This window comes from Rhinopithecus roxellana, chromosome 4 (genome assembly GCF_007565055.1).
Source record: "Rhinopithecus roxellana isolate Shanxi Qingling chromosome 4, ASM756505v1, whole genome shotgun sequence".
NCBI lineage: Eukaryota > Metazoa > Chordata > Mammalia > Primates > Cercopithecidae > Rhinopithecus > Rhinopithecus roxellana.
This window is the reverse complement of record NC_044552.1, coordinates 1709962-1726101: the sequence shown is the minus strand read 5'-3', so window position 1 is coordinate 1726101 and position 16140 is coordinate 1709962. Positions and strand designations below refer to the sequence as shown.

Genomic DNA, 16140 nt, shown 5'->3' with positions numbered 1-16140 from the left:
GGAAAAAAACTATCATTAGCAAACAAAATTATTGTCTATAATCTATAAAGAAAAGCCAAGACAAAAAAAGATACCAGAATTAATGAGAATCTAGCAAAGTTACTGCCTATAAGTATATACTAAAGTCAACAGCGTTTCTAAGCTACAAGAAAAAAGAGAATGCAACTTAAAATGACCACTTGTAGGTTGGGTACGGTGGTTCACATCCATAATTCCAGCACTTTGGGAGGCCAAGGTAGAAGGATCATCTGAGCCCAGCAGTTTGAGACCAGTCTGGGCAACATGGCAAGATCCTGTCTCTATTTAAAAAACCAAAAATTTTAAAAATTCTTAAAAATGACAACTTTTGGTATATTTATGCAATTGAATACCTTACAGCAATAAAAATGAACAATCTAGAACTACAACTAGATGATCACAAAAATAACACTGAGCAAAAGCAGCTAGATACAGAAGGGCATATACTGTATGATTCTGTTTATGTAAGGTGCCAAAATAGGCTAAACTGACTCATGATTTTAAAAGTCAGGACAGTGGCAGCCCTTGGGGATGTTAGTAACAGCAAAGAAACAAGAGGAGGGTTTCTAGGGAGCTGCTAATGTTATTTTTTGATCTAGGTCCGGAGTTTAACTTGAAAATTCAGTATTCATACAGAAAAAAAGCATGTATCATATTATACTTCAATCAAAAAAATAAAAATACCACTTGCGATAGAAAAAAAAATTTAAGTATCCAGATACAAATCTAACAAAAAAGATGCAAAAACCTTATAAGGACTTTTTTATATAAAATTTTTATTGCTAAAGAACAAAATAAATGGATATACTATGTTTTCAAATTAGAAAATCCAACACTGTAAAGATGCCAGTTCTTTTCACATTGAACTATGTGTCCAGTGCAATCCCAAAATAGTTTTTCATGGCATCTGAAAGAATGACCAAGCCACCCCTATAGCAGAACACAATGAAGAAACTGGTCCTACAGTTATCAGTACTGCAGTGTGGTACTGCCTCAGAGACAGACAAACAGAACATCGAAACTGAAGAGACAGCCCTGAAAATGATCCTCAGTTATCTGGAAACCTGGTCTGATAGAACCAGTATCACAGATCAGTGAGAAAGGCTAGACTATTCAACAAATAGTGCTAGGATAATAGGTTATCTTGATGGGGTGAAATTAATCTCTACTTCATACCATCTAAAAAAAATCAATTTCAAGGATTTAAATGTGAACTGTAAAGTTTAAGACTTTTAGAAGGTATAAGAGAGTATTTGTATGAGCTTAGAGAAGAACTTTTTAAAACATGACACATACGGCATAAAAAAAAAAAAAAAACAGAGATGAAGGCTTGCTATGTTGCCAAGGCTGATCTTGAACCCTCGGGCTCAAAGCGATCCTCCTACCTCAGCCTCCCCAAATGCTGGGATTATAGGTATGAGCCACCACATCTGGCCGATAAAGCATTCATCTTAACAGGGTAAACTTCACTATTTAAAAAATCAGAACTTCTAATAATCAGAAAATAAATAAAACCAAGCAAAAAGAGAATCCACAAACTGGAAAAAGATTTTGCATATAACAGAAGATTAATATACACAATATATAAATAACTCCAATGAATCAATTTTGAAAGGCCAAAAAAAATTGAGAACATGAGTAAAAACAGAGCAGGTACTTTTCAAAAGAAAACAAATGAATGGCCGATAAATATATGAAAAGATGTTCCATTGCATTGTTATGCAGGAAATGCAAATTAAAACCACAATATCATTTCACATGCTTCACATCAGTAAAAATTTTTAACTCTGATAATATTAAGTACTGTCATTATCATATACTACTGATGATATTAACTACTTAGGAAATCAGTTTTACATGCACATAGTAAAGTTTAACATGCACATATGCTATGATCCAGCAATCCAAATGTTCATAGCAGCACTGTTCATAAAAGCCCCAAATTGGAAACTACCCAAATGTCCATCAACAATGAAAGGATAAACTGTAGTATATTCATACAATGGAATACCATGCAACAGCAAAAGTGAATTCAGCTACGTGCATCAACATGGACAAATGAATCTCAAGAACAAAGTTGACTGTGCAGGTGGTTGCACAACTCGATATACATTTATCAAAGCTCATCAAAACTGTACACTTAAAATGGGTAAATTTTTATTATATATAAATTATACCTCAATAAAGCTATTCCAAAAACAGATGAACAAATATAGTGGGAAGAAAAGTTCAAAAAGTATCATTCCATTTACAAAAAGATCAAAACCAAGCAAATATAATATTAAAGTTGTTAAATTATAAAGAAAATTAAGGAAAATAAATATAAAATTCAGGATAGTCATTACCTTTCACAGGTACAATGGGAAGGAGTGGAAATGGGAATGTGATATAAGAGACAAAAAAGTACAAGCTGGGTGGTGATACAAGGTACTTACATTTTTTTCTTAACTGTTGAAACCTAATATATAAGTTATATACTTCTTTATTATACATGCAATGCTTTGAATTTTTTAAATAAAGCAAATCTAAATAGTTCTATTTTAAAAATATCAACTTAAGGAGAATAAACTTATTTTAGCAAAATTAGATAATACATAATAATTAAGGATAGCTACTTTGTTTTTCTTTCAGATTCCTTCTTAACTTCAAAAGTTCAAAACTTCATTGCCTGTCAAATTTTCTGAATTTGGTAATAGTCTTAGAAAATACACCAAGAGCTGGGCACAGTAGATCACTCCTATAATCCCAGCACTCTGGGAGGCTGAGGTGGGTGGATCACCTGAGGTCAGGAGTTCGAGACCAGCCTGGCCAACACGGTGAAACCCTGTCTCTACTAAAAATACAAAAAAAAAATTAGCCAGGCATGGTGGTGGGTGCCTGTAATCCCAGCTACTCAGGAAGCTGAGGCAGGAGAATCACTTGAACCTGAGAAGTGGAGGTTGCAGTGAGCCGAGATTGCGTCATTGCACTCCAGCCTGTGTGACAAGAGCAAAACTCCGTCTCAAAGAAAAAAAAAAAAAGTACACCAAGTATTAAGGGCTAAAGGGGTATATGGTGTATTTAACCTACTCTCAAAGAGTTCAAAAAATAAATTATGTATTTTTCCACAAAAATATAAGGCAAATGCAGCAAAGCTTTAAAATGTGCAAGTCTGCTATTCTTGCAACTTGTCATTCTTTCAAAATTAAAACTGTGTTGTCCAAGGAGACACTAAAAACTCAGCACAGGAAACATCATTTGATACTGAGAATATACTTTTAATGTCTCTATCCTACTTTTTTCTATTCTATTTTGTTTTTATTTTAATGAATCACATAACCGAGTTACTTGCTCTCCCTCGACTGGTCTCAGGCTAAAAGATGCTGAAATAGCCAGAACAGGCTTCATTTGAAGAGATTCATTACCAAAGTGTCCTAGGCTAAAGTTAACTGTCACTAAGTAGTCAAGGGTTTTATATGGCACCAAAAGTGGTGGCATTCTGGGAGAAGACCCTGTAGGTTAGCAAATTTCTATTCTAAGAGAGTATAGTTCTCTTTGGAAAATAAAATACACAGTCAAATTACTCCCAACTTCAGAAAAAATGAAAGAATTCAACTCACTCTCTTAACACTGTAGCTTTTCTAAAGCAGAGTAAGTTAGGCTGCATGAACATTGAAAAGAAACATTTTGGCTCCCAAACTTGACACAGTATCCACCATATATCATCCATTTACCTTTTTTTTTTTTTTTTTTTTAAGACAAGTCACACTCTGTTGACTAGGCTGGACTGCAGCAGCGTGATCTCGGCTCACTGGGATCTCTGCCTCCAGGTTCAAGCGATACTCTTGAACCTGGAGGCAGAGATCCTCGTGAGTCAGCCTCGTGAGTAGCTGGAATTACAGGTGCCCACCACCATGGCTGGCTAGTTTTTCTCTTTTTTGTAGAAACAGGTTTCACTATGTTGGCTGGGCTGGTCTCAAACTCCTAACCTCAAATGATCCACCCGTCTCGGCCTCCCAAAGTTCTAAGATTACAGGCGTGTGCCACAGCACCTGGCCTAAATATCTTTTTTCCTCGTTTATATTAATAGTATAAATACGTTATGCAATAGCGAGTGAGCATAAGCCCTCTGAAAGCAAAATCCACACTCTAATAAATACTCTTCAACTAACACTAAACAGCCTTTTGCCTTTCGTACATTATATTCAATATGAATACACATGTCAAATGTACAGTATACAACATGACCTAAAGAAAAATAAGACCAGATGAGAGGGGAATGTACACCATCTCACCAACCACTATACATCATAGCTCATTATGAATTTGCATTAGTCTCCTCTGGGTCAAAAAGGCACTTTTCATAGAAAAATTTATCGTGCCCTGGTTTGTCATAAGTATAAATCTTTTAGGAAAAAGTCACCAGAGTGTACCATAGCTCATTGATAAGTTAATTACTAGTGGGACAAAGCATGTGACCAATGGCTTTGGAGAAGGCTCTGTTTAATATTTATTACAGTAACCACAAAGGCCTTCCTGCTATGATTTAAAGCCACCATCAACATTTTAATTCTGGCTACTGAGTGATTAGAGAAATAATAAGTAGCTGCTGATATATTTCAGCACTTTAATATAAACAACTGTGACTGTCTGGAGACCTTAACTGCATATGGGGTCTCTAAATGTATTTAGTTGTTAGTGCAGGTCTCTTAAGGGTAAAGGGGAGGAGACAGGAAAGGAAAAGAAAAACAAACTTCTAAACACCATCACAAAATACACCTGTCACCAGTTCTTAATTTTCTAGAGTTTCAGAAGCCTTTGAAATTTTGATCAAAGACATGAAGTCTCACTCTTAGAAACTGTATATGCACACACAAACACACGATTTTACTTTTAATGTCGGGGGTTCACTGCCTTCAGTTTAAATGTCCTGCACTACACAGTCATTATACTGCATATACAGTAATAAGAAAACGAACGCCAACTAGAGTTTTTACGCCTAAAGAATGACAAACTAATAATAGGTCATCTAAACAGAGTTAAGAGATAACATATGCACTACTGGTGGTTTTAAAAGTAATAATTATAAAGATTTTTACATTCATAAAACACACTGATTAACTAACATATCTTTCCTACAAAATGCAGTCACAAACTTACTTTAGCTAGCTCCCTTATTCCTGAACAAAGACTTGTACTGAGACAATTATTAATTACAACCAATTTACTGGGCACTCACAATGCAAGAGTCTGTTGAAAACAAAAACTACTGACCCAAATAGTTTTCCTAGGATATAGTCTGTGGCATACTGCTCTAATTGTTTAATTTAATCCATGTTCTTTTGTAAATCCTTGTTCAAATGTAAATTACATCTGGCAGAGTCTCAGAGTGTATCTGATTTTTCCTGTTGATCTCCATAAATACAAAATTACAAATCTCTGCTTCCTCATATATAAGTAAAAGAAGAGCTGAGAACAAGCTGATTCAGTTCAAACAAACCAGAAGGGATTTACACAAATCTAAGCGCAAACTTTATATATTTGGTTAGAGGAACAGAAGATTAAAAATATAATGACTCACAGACATGTGCTTTCAGAAAATGATTTATTAATGGATTACCAAATAAAACTCTGTAATTATGAATTTCACTGGTCAAATTTACCTTCTTACACTTTTTAGGACCAACAGAGAGAAGAACATGTACACAAACACACATTCCTTTCTTATACCCCATTTGTTAGATGAATGCCCCACAGGATTTTAACAAAAGCATTATTTATCCAACAGCTGAGCATCTTAAAATTAAAAAGCAGTAACTATCTCTCAATCTGAGGAATTCATCTTTATGTGTCTAAGAGTCCTCAAATACACTTTTAATCATGCCTAAAAAATGAAATATATGACAAAAAATACTCAGACACTTAGAAATAACCCTTATCCACCCAACTAGAAAAATCTCTAAATACTAAAGAACTTTTTAAATCTTTCTTTATTTTAAATGTCTTAAAATAATTTCTCAAAAGAATACAACACTATTGAACATAAATGACTAAATATGTGGGATACTTAGAAACAACCGTATCCACCCACCTAGAAAAATCTCTAATTACTAAAGGACTTTTAAACCTTTCTTAATTTTAAATTTCTTAAAATAATTTCTCAAATGAATATAACGCTATTGAACATAAATGACTAAATATATGGGCTATCACAAACCCACTTTAGTAGTACACCTAAGGACACCTAAGGAATTGTACTTATAACACTTTGCCAACCATCCATTTATTCATATGTGGGGTCTGATGCAACTCACCTCACGCCACTTTTATTTTTTATTTTTTTGGAGACAGGGTCTGGCTCTGTCACCCAGGCTGGCGTGCAGTAGCTCAAACAGCTCACTGGAGCCTCCTGCCTCAGTCTCCTGAGTAGCTGGGGACCACAGGTATGCGCCACCACGCCCAGCTAATTGTAAACAAATTTTTTTGTAGAGATGGGGTTTTGCCATGTTGCAAAGGCTGGTCTTGAAATCCTGGGCTCAAGTGATCCTCTTGCCTTGGCTTCCCAAAGTGTTGGCATTAAAGATGTGAGCCACTGTGACCAGCCTCAATTTTTTAAAAACAGCTTTAAGATATAATTTATATACCATACAATTTACTCACTTAAAGCGTACAATTCAGTGATTTTTAGCATATTCACAGAGTTATGTGGCCACCACCACAATTAATTTTAGAACATTTTCAATACGCCCCCCAAAAATGCCATACCCCTTAGCAGTCACTCTCCATTTCCCTCAATTCCCCCAAGCCTAGGCAACCATCAATCTACTTTCTGTCTCCACGAATATGCCTGCTCTGGACATTTCACATCAATGGAATCATACAATACATGGTCTTTATGACTGGCTTCTTTCATTTAGTATTATGTTTACAAAAAGTTCATCAATGTTATACATGGCATGTCACCACTTTATTCCATTTTACAAATTCCACTGTATGAATATATCACATATTCTTTATCCATTCATCAGTTGATGGACATTTGGTACCTCATTACAAAAATCTTTTTTCTTAAAAGAATTTTTTTAGCCTTCCAAAAATATCTTTATTTACAACTTTTGTAGAAGCAATTTGGCAATTTATATTTATAATTTAAATGCTCATAGTCTTTTCCTAGGTTTCCACTTCAACTAATTTATATTAAGAAAATAACTGGCCAAGCGTGATGGCTCATGCCTGTAAACCGAACACTGTGGGTGGTCAAGGCCGGGGGATCGCTTGAGGCCAGGAGTTTGAGACCAGGCTGGGCAACATGGCAAGATTCTGCCACTATAAAAAATTTAAAAATTAGCAAGGCTTAGCGGTGTGCTTGCACCTGTAGTCTTAGCTATTCAGGAGGCTGAGGTCAGAGGATCCCTTGGGCCCAGGAGTTTGAGGCTACAGTGAGCTATGACCACACCACTCACTGCACTCCAGTCTGAGTGACAGGGAGAGACTCTGTAAGAAAAGAAAAGCTGGGCATGGGGGCTCATGCCTGCCTGTAATCCCAGCACTTTGGGAGGCCAAGGCGGGTGGATCACAAAGTCAGGAGATCGAGACTATCCTGGCCAACATGGTGAAACCCTGGTGAAAATTAGCCAGGCACGGTGGCAGGCGCCTATAGTCCCAGCTACTCAGGAGGCTGAGGCAGGAGAATGTCATGAACCTGGGAGGCGGAGCTTGCAGTGAGCAGAGATCCTGCCACTGCACTCCAGCCTGGGTGACAGAGCGAGACTCCGTCTCCAGAAAAAAAAGAAAAGAAAAGAGAAGAGAAGAGAAGAGGGGAAGAGGAGAAGAAGAGAAGACGAGGGGAGGGGAGAGTTGGTTAAGAGGGATATGACAAGAATATATCAATGATGCTTTCTGGAGCACTGTTTATAGTGAAAAACTGGAAACTGTCTAAATGTCCATCAATAGGGGATTAAGCAAAGAAATTATCATTCATCCATATAATAAAATACAATATAGCAATTAAAAAGAATGAGGTAGACACATATCTATTCACATGGAAAGGAAGGCGTTATTCTCTTAAGTTAAAAAAGCAGGTTAGAGAACAGTTCATATAGATATTATTTATGTAAAACATATGCATCCATACATATACACGAGAGCCTGAACACACACCATATTCTCTCTTTCTCAAAGAATACACTCCAAACTTTTAGAAATGATTACTTAGACAGTAAAAGGGAAGAAAGGAGATTTTCCATTTATTATTTCTCCTCTCTTAACCAGGGAGAAAAGCAGGGGAAAAAAAAATATCTTTGAAGCCTTAGATGTCACGTAATGGAAATTACAAAAATTCCTTGGGTTCCTTCTCTGCCTCCATCAAATTCAGAGGCAGAGGCTTGGGTGTGTTGAAGATTCTCTATCACCAGTAAACCACCGGCATGGCCGAAGAAGGCACTGCTACTGCTGGTGTCATGGATGTTAACACTGCTTTACATGAGGATGGCCTAGCACTTGGAATTCACAAAGCTGGCAAAGCTTTAGACAAGCGCCAAGCCCATCTTTGTGTGTTTGCACCCAACTATGATGAGCCTGTGTATATCAAGTTGGTGCAGGCCCTTCGTGCAGAATACCAAATCAACCTAATTAAGGCTGATGACAACAGGAGACTAGGGGAAATAGGTAGGCTTCTGTAAAACTGACAAAGGAAAAACCCCGTAAAGTGGCTAGTTGCAATTGTGCAGTTGTACAGTAGGACTATGGCAAAGAATCTCAGGCCACGGATGTCACTGAAGAGTACTTCAAACGCAAGAAATGAACAAATAAAAAATTTAGCTCACATTCCTCAAAAAAAATTTTTTTTTCTTGGAAATGGATTTAAAACAACCAAATCGGCTGGGCACAGTGGCTCACTTTGAGAGGCTGAGGAGGGCGGATCACGAGGTCAGGAGGTCGAGACCATCCTGGCTAACATGGTGAAGCCCCGTCTCTACTAAAAATAAAAAAAAAAAATTAGCCGGGCGTGGTGGCAGGCACCTGTAGTCCCAGCTACTCCAGAGGCTGAGGCAGGAGAATGGCGTGAACCCAGGAAGCGGAGCTTGCGGTGAGCCGAGATCACGCCACTGCACTCCAGCCCGGGCGACAGAGCGAGACTCTGTCTCAAAAAAAAAAAAAAATCAGATCAGCATTTTTCCAGCATCTAAACTCGTATAGCTCAAGGACCACATCTTCCCCTTTTTAGGGGGTAGATGATTGAAGGTTTTCACAAATCCCCTCAACCCTTAGAATAGCTGCTCAATAAATACAGCTGACTAAGCTAGCAGTGTTACATTTTAAGTATAATACACACCGTAATTTAAAATATAATATTAGGTTTCTCTGGAAAAATTTTTCTTAGTTTTCATATTAATAACCTGATTTTACATTCTTTTCAATATTATATCTACCTTTATAAGAAATTTTCACAAACCAAAGCTAAATTGTCTATTACATGCATTTTTACGAGGATTTTTTGTTATTGTTTATATTGTTACTAGAGACAGGCTCTCACTCTTCTTGCCCAGGCTGGAGTACAGTGGTGCGACCATAGCTCACTGCAGCCTCAAACTCATGGACTCAAGGGATTCTCCCTCCTTAGACTCCTGAGTAACTGGGACCACAGGCACACAGCATCACACCTGGCTAATTTTTAAAAAACGTTTTTTAAGAGACGGGGTCTTGCTATGTTGTCCAAGCTGGTCTCAAACTCCTGGCCTCAAGTAACTCGTCCACCTTGGCCTCCTAAAGCAGTGGCATTACAGGTGTGTGCCACCACACCAGGCTCATTTAAAAAAATTTTTTTTTGTAGAGATGGAATATCTCTCTACAAAAAATGCTGGTGCGCAGGCTGGTCTTGAATTCACGGGTTCAAGTGATCCTCCTGCCTCCGCCTCCTGAAGTGCTGAGATTACAGATGTGAGCCACGGCACCTGACCTACAAGTATTATTATACAAGTCTTTACATTCAGAATCACTGAATATGAGAGCTGATCCGGTCTAATCCCCTTGATGTACAAACCGAGACTAGTTTCCACAGGTGTTAAAGTTACTCCAGATCCTTCTGTTAGTAGCAAAGCCAGGACTAGAACCAAGAACCTGGGTTTCTACCTGTTTGATTTAAACATAACAGTAACAAACTCTATTCTACCAATTCATTCACCATGTTGGCCACGCTGGTCTCAAACTCCTGACCTCAAGTGATCTGCCCGCCCTGGCCTCCCAAAGTGCAGGCATTACAGGTGTGAGCCATCGCACCAGGCCTCAATCACTTTTTTATACCATCCATATTCAATCATGCCTATATAACAAGGCCTCCATAAAAACCCACAAGGACAAGGTTTGGAGAGTTTCCAGATCACTAAGCACGTGGAGGCAGCAGACAGGACAGTGAAAAAGAACTCATCCACATGCTGGGAGGGTGGTGTACCCCATCTCCACAGGGACAGAAGCTCCTGTGCTAGGGACCCTTGCAGACCTCGCCCTATGTATCTCTTCATCTGGCTGTTTATTTGTATCCTTTAAGATAAGCTTCATAATAAACTGGTAAATATAAGTGCTCCCCTGAGTTCTGTAAGCCCCTCCAGCAAATTAATCAAACACAAAGAGGGGGTCCTAGAAACCCCAACTTGAAGCTGGTCGGTCAGAAGTTCCAGAAGCCCAGACTTGTGACTGATGTTTAAAATAGGGGTGGCAGTCTTGTGGGACTGAGCCCTCAACCTGTGGGATCCGACACTATCTCTGAGTAGACACTGTCAGAACTGAATCAGAGGACACCCAGCTGGTGTTCACTGCTTGTTGGTGGGGAAACCCCCAAACATTTGGCCACAGAAGTCTTCTATGTTGATTGTTGTGGTGTGAGAGCAGAGGGAAAACACAATTTGAGTTTTTTCCAAAACACAGGCTTATTACAATATTTAAAGACATGATGTGTCTAATAGCCAGATAGAGTTGTTTGGTGTTTTTCCTCTTCAAATTGTCATGAAGCTTAACATGACAATGACTTCACACACTTTTTCAAAACACTTTAAAAGAACAGCCTGAGGTCTTAGACCAGCCTTCCTCTAGGAAACAGTCACAGGAAACATTCTCAATGGTGAAACGTCTCTAAAACCTCTCACCAAACCCTGCTTTTGAAGTAGCTTCAGTCTGATAACCTGACACAGAAATAAAAAGCTTATTATATAATAGACACCTGCCTCTACAAGCTGCTAAGCTGCCACTCACAGTTACAATTACACCTCAGGCACAATGAGGGATTTAACCAAAGAATACTCACCAGCCATTCTAATCAACTGCAATTTGTCTTTGGTGGCATTAATTTCATCTACTATCTCTAGATGATCATCAAATCAACCTACATTCCCCAAAAGATACTGAAGGGGTTTGCAAAAACTCTTCCCTAAAAAATATTCTCTGGCTCTCCATTCCTCCCAGCAGAAACGTTCCTCCCAATTGCTTTTTAAGAATACTTGTATTTGCATATGGTGTTCTGGACAGCACACATCTGACTACATCTAGTTAGATACATCAAACTTCTGAGTAACTGAAATTGCTAAGTAAAATATCTATAAATAGGCAAATACACAGTCTGTGGTTTATAACATTCGTTAGAAGCTATATATAGTAAAAACTGTTCTCTATAGATGTAGTACAGCTGTTATTTGAATTTTGAGGCGCAAAGACTACAACGATAGGTATTCTAACAGCAGTTTACTTCTTTTATCAACGATCCTCATGTTTCAAATTTGACAGTTTTATTCCATTTCTTCATCTTCACCTTGAATATACAATGTGATATTTCAACTATATGATTTATTCTTATACTTTAATTCCATTTACTCCATCTAATCCATTGTCAAGGTGTTTTATTCATCTAAATGCAAAACTGATTTTCATCTACTACTTATTCAACACATAAAAATCCAATTATAAAACCATGTTGACAATGCTAACATTTGTATGTCTTTTTCTTTTTTTTATCTTTTTTTTTTTGAGACAGGGTCTCACTCTGTGCCCAGGCTAGAGTGCAGTAGTACAATCACAGCTCACTGCCACCTCTATCTCCCAGGCTCAAGCAATCCTCCTGCCTCAGTCTCCCAAGTAGCCTCCCAAGTAGCCACCATGCCAGGCTAATTTTTTTTTTTAATTTATATTTTGTAGAGATGGGGTCTCACTATCTTGCCCAGGCTGTGTTGTTTATCTCTAAATAAAAAAAAAATTACTGTAAGTCATATACAGGTCACTGTTTAAGGAGCTACACACATCTTATCATTCATTCATTGTTTACTCAGTGCTAGGTATACAACGACAAGCAAAACTGACATCATGCCTGAAGTTTCATAAGAGCTTCTAGAGACAGCCTCAGCTATGTTATAGAGCCTGCATGAAAAACAGCCACGCCCATACAAAGCCATGTATTTTAAGTACATTTGCAAATTACTCTTTATTACTTATACCACATTATGTTTCGGAGATGCAATGCAAAAAACAACAAAAAAAAGAGTTTTATAAAATATTCCATTGCCACCAAAAATAAAGTTCTCAGAATACCAGATGTTTCTCTGTAGGAACACATAAGAGTCAAGGGCTGGAAAGCAGCAGAGGAAAGAATGTATTCTTAGAAAAATAAACTGGATAGAAACAGTCAGTCAGTGTAAACAGCTCTAAAATAAAATGATCTCAACACCTTCTGTATCAACAAGTAGAGAGTACTCCTCTTGAGGCAGGATTATTTAATTATATTTCTTAAACCTCCACATTAACCCAAAATAAACATGAAAGTCAGGGACATCTAATGGTAGTTTTCCTTATTCAATTAAAAGCTCTTAGTTTGGCTGGGCGTGGTGGCTCACACCTGTAATCCCAGCACTTTGGGAGGCCAAGGCCGGCGGATCACCTGAAGTCAAGAGTTTGAGACCAGACTGACCCACATGGAGAAACCCTGTCTTTACTAAAAATACAAAATTAGCCAGGCATGCTGGCGCATGCCTGTAATGCTAGCTACTCAGGAGGCTGGCAGTAGAATCGCTTGAACCCAGGAGGCAAAGTCTGCAGTGAGCCGAGATCGGGCCATTCCACTCCAGCCTGGGCAACAAGAGTGAAACGCCATCTCAAAAAAAAAAAAAAAAAATCTCAGTTCTCACCAATTAACATGTCCTCCCAAACGGTGGCTGAAGTCTAGAAAAGGTTTAACATGCATTCATTTTGAATGGCATTTGTGATTCCTCAACCCATGGAGAAATTTTAGGAGTTAAAACCTGCCAACAAGGTAAAGTCATAAAAAAAGGGTATGAGTCAATGGGAAAATCAGTCTTTAGTAACTAAAAAAAAGTAAACATTCTTTAAGAGCAGGAAAAAGAGAGAGAGTATAAAAAATAATTTTGGATTTTGCTTTAACTGGAAACACTAATGGACCAGCCTCTGGGCACCAATGTTTGTTGACTGAACTTAACAAATGAACTTTAACTAAAAATAACAGTGCTAAACTTTAAAACCAAGATGTTTTTGCTAAGTAAACTCTCCCCACAAATAGGTATTTCTTTCTATATGTTAACTATGCATTTATGAATGTGATCAGCCTGGCTAACAAATCGACCATTTTGGAGTAATAACCTTCAATACTACTGCCCAAAGAGAATCATCTTATATCAATTATAGTTGGGGTGGGGGTACAGGGCAGCTCCTTCCTTTACCCAGGGAATATATCGAGAGCATCATCTTTCAGGAGGAGGGGAGATTTTTAAGGTGATCCAAAGGGACCATGGGTTTTAAATGTTTGAGAAATACTTTTGTATGTCATTCCTCAGAGGTGTATTCCCAGCAGAATAAAGGAATGTAAAGAATTGTAGTGTCTATCATACAGTAGTGCAGGAGAAACAGCAAAGTAAAAGTGAAATGAGCTGGGAAGAAGCCCCTACTGACTTCATCATCAAGGAGTGAATTCACAGTATAACATATCATTCATTCTTTCACTGTTTTTCAGTATGAATTGAGTACCGAACACTGCACTAGACACCTTTCAAGATCCAAAGCAGGAGAAACTAAGCCTCCTTTCAAGAAGCGTAGCATCTTTCAGTTTAAAAAAGTATTAAACAGCAGATTAACAAGTTCATAAAAATACGGTTAAAATTATCTACATAATGTTACAGGGGCTTAATGTTAAGCCAAGGGTCAGAGAAAGATTCTTAAAGGAAGATGTATGCTGAAACATCCAAAATGAACCAATGAACATGAGTTTGCAGAGAGGAGGCTAAAAGAGCATTTCGGACTGGAAAAAATATGGAAGTGGAAACTGGGATGCGCAGCTTAATGAGATCTGAACTTGGCAAGGAGGTGGACTTCGCTAGTGTGGGTTGGTAAGGGGATCTGGAAACAAGCTGGGATTACAAAGGTGGAAGGTAGCAACTGATGTGGGATAATATAATAAGTAAGTTATTAAGATATGCGATAAATCATGTCCCAGCATGAAAGGGACCTGAAACCACCAAAAAATTGGCCCAACAGGCACCAAGCATATTTTAAGCCCTTTATATTCTCCCCGAATTAGGCTGAACCACGTAGAGTCAAACTGCACTTTTAATATTTTACCAACTGACCACCATAAATTCGGCATTAAACAAAACAGCTCAGTGACTGGTAGAGAAGATACTGTTCTCTAAATAACACTAAAAGGACAGAAAGATACTTCACCCAGGGCTTAGTAAATAGAATAGTTATGTTCTTTTTGAGCAACTAGCTTGCTTTCTTCTTATATACAATTGTACAACAGTTATTTTCCTGTTTGCATGGGCTTCCAGGATCCTCCAGCCAAATACGACGTCCCCCTCCAGCAACTACATAGACTACAGCGCACACTAGAGGTCTTATCTCTAGTTTCAAATTCTTCTCTTATTCTCCTCTAAGCCCCGTGTTCCTCTGTTCTGGGGTGCTTCGTGTCTGGTTGGCAATATTGTCTATTTTCCACATCTTAATATTTCAGAATTGGGATACATTTGACAATCAAGGTTTAACAGTTCAACTGGCAATGGTTTTTCTTTCTTTTATGTGGCACCTACATACCAATGTGTCTTATAATTGAGGGTACTTTAGGTGCATTGAAAATATGGTAATAGGCTGGGAGTGGTGGTTCATGCCTGTAATCCCAGTACTTCAGGAGGCCAAGGCGGGTGGATCACGTGAGGTCAGGAGTTTGAGACCAATCTGGCCAACATGGTGAAACCCCATCTCTACTAAAAATACAAAAATTAGATGGGTGTGGTGGGATGTGCCTGTAATCCCAGCTACTCTGGAGGCTGAGGCAAGAGAACTACTTGAACCCAGGAGGTGGAGGTTGCAGTGAGCTGAGATTGTGCCACTGCACTCCAGCCTGGACAACAGAGACTCCGTCTCAAAATATAAAGAAAAAAAATATATGGTAATAAATTAAAGAACAGGCTTGAAACGTCCATAAAAGGTCAAGCTTTTGCTGCAAAGGCTGAGGAGAAGCAGCAATAAGTCATAAGGGAGACTGTTAAAAAAGTAAAGTGAGGAGAAAATTTGTGCAGGCAAGTGGCAACGGAGGGAGCAGAGGACACGGACCACAGAGATGAGCACAGCCAGGAAGAGGCAGCAGCCAGAGAGGCTCCACTAGAAAGAGGGTGGGGCAGGATACAACCCTCTGTACCGGCCCTGCCCTCAGGAACAGCTGATGCTGGTGTGGGGGCTGTGTGCAAGTAGGGCTGAGTCTGGACAACATCTACAGGCACCCAGAGGCAGCTCAGCCACAGAGTACTTCTGTTATATCTACTCCGGCCAGACAAATTCCTGCGGTCCTCTCTCTCTCTCTCTTTCCTCTGAGCTTCCATACACTGGAAGTGTAACACAGCCAATCTACACCTTTCCATTTAATTGGAATCTTCCTCATGCTTGACTCCAGCCCTAAAGTTTCTTACTCAGATGCATCTGATTCAGCCCTTCAGACTGCAGATCTGTCTGTCCCCTCTCCCACTACACTGTAAACTCAAAGTGCATAAAAATAACTGTTTATCCCATATGATTATAATTACATAACCAGCAGCTCTAGTCATCAAATAATTTTGCCTCCCTTTAAATGTTGTGACCAATGGAAGTGAGGTGAGGGAG

At 38.6% G+C, this 16140-nt stretch overlaps 1 protein-coding gene across 8 annotated transcripts in view; it reads right to left on the bottom strand.

Annotated features, from left to right (window-relative positions):
• KIF13A (kinesin family member 13A) overlaps positions 1-16140 on the bottom strand; it is a 234687-nt gene that overhangs the window by 194570 nt on the left and 23977 nt on the right. The window contains exon 3 of one of the 8 annotated variants that reach the window (XM_010352720.2): positions 5594-6600. The exons of the other annotated variants lie outside the window; for them this stretch is intronic. Coding sequence (XP_010351022.1) covers positions 6534-6600 — 67 coding nt within the window. The 3' untranslated portion in view covers positions 5594-6533. Of the gene's footprint in view, positions 1-5593; positions 6601-16140 lie in introns of those variants that run through there. 8 annotated transcript variants of the gene reach the window in all.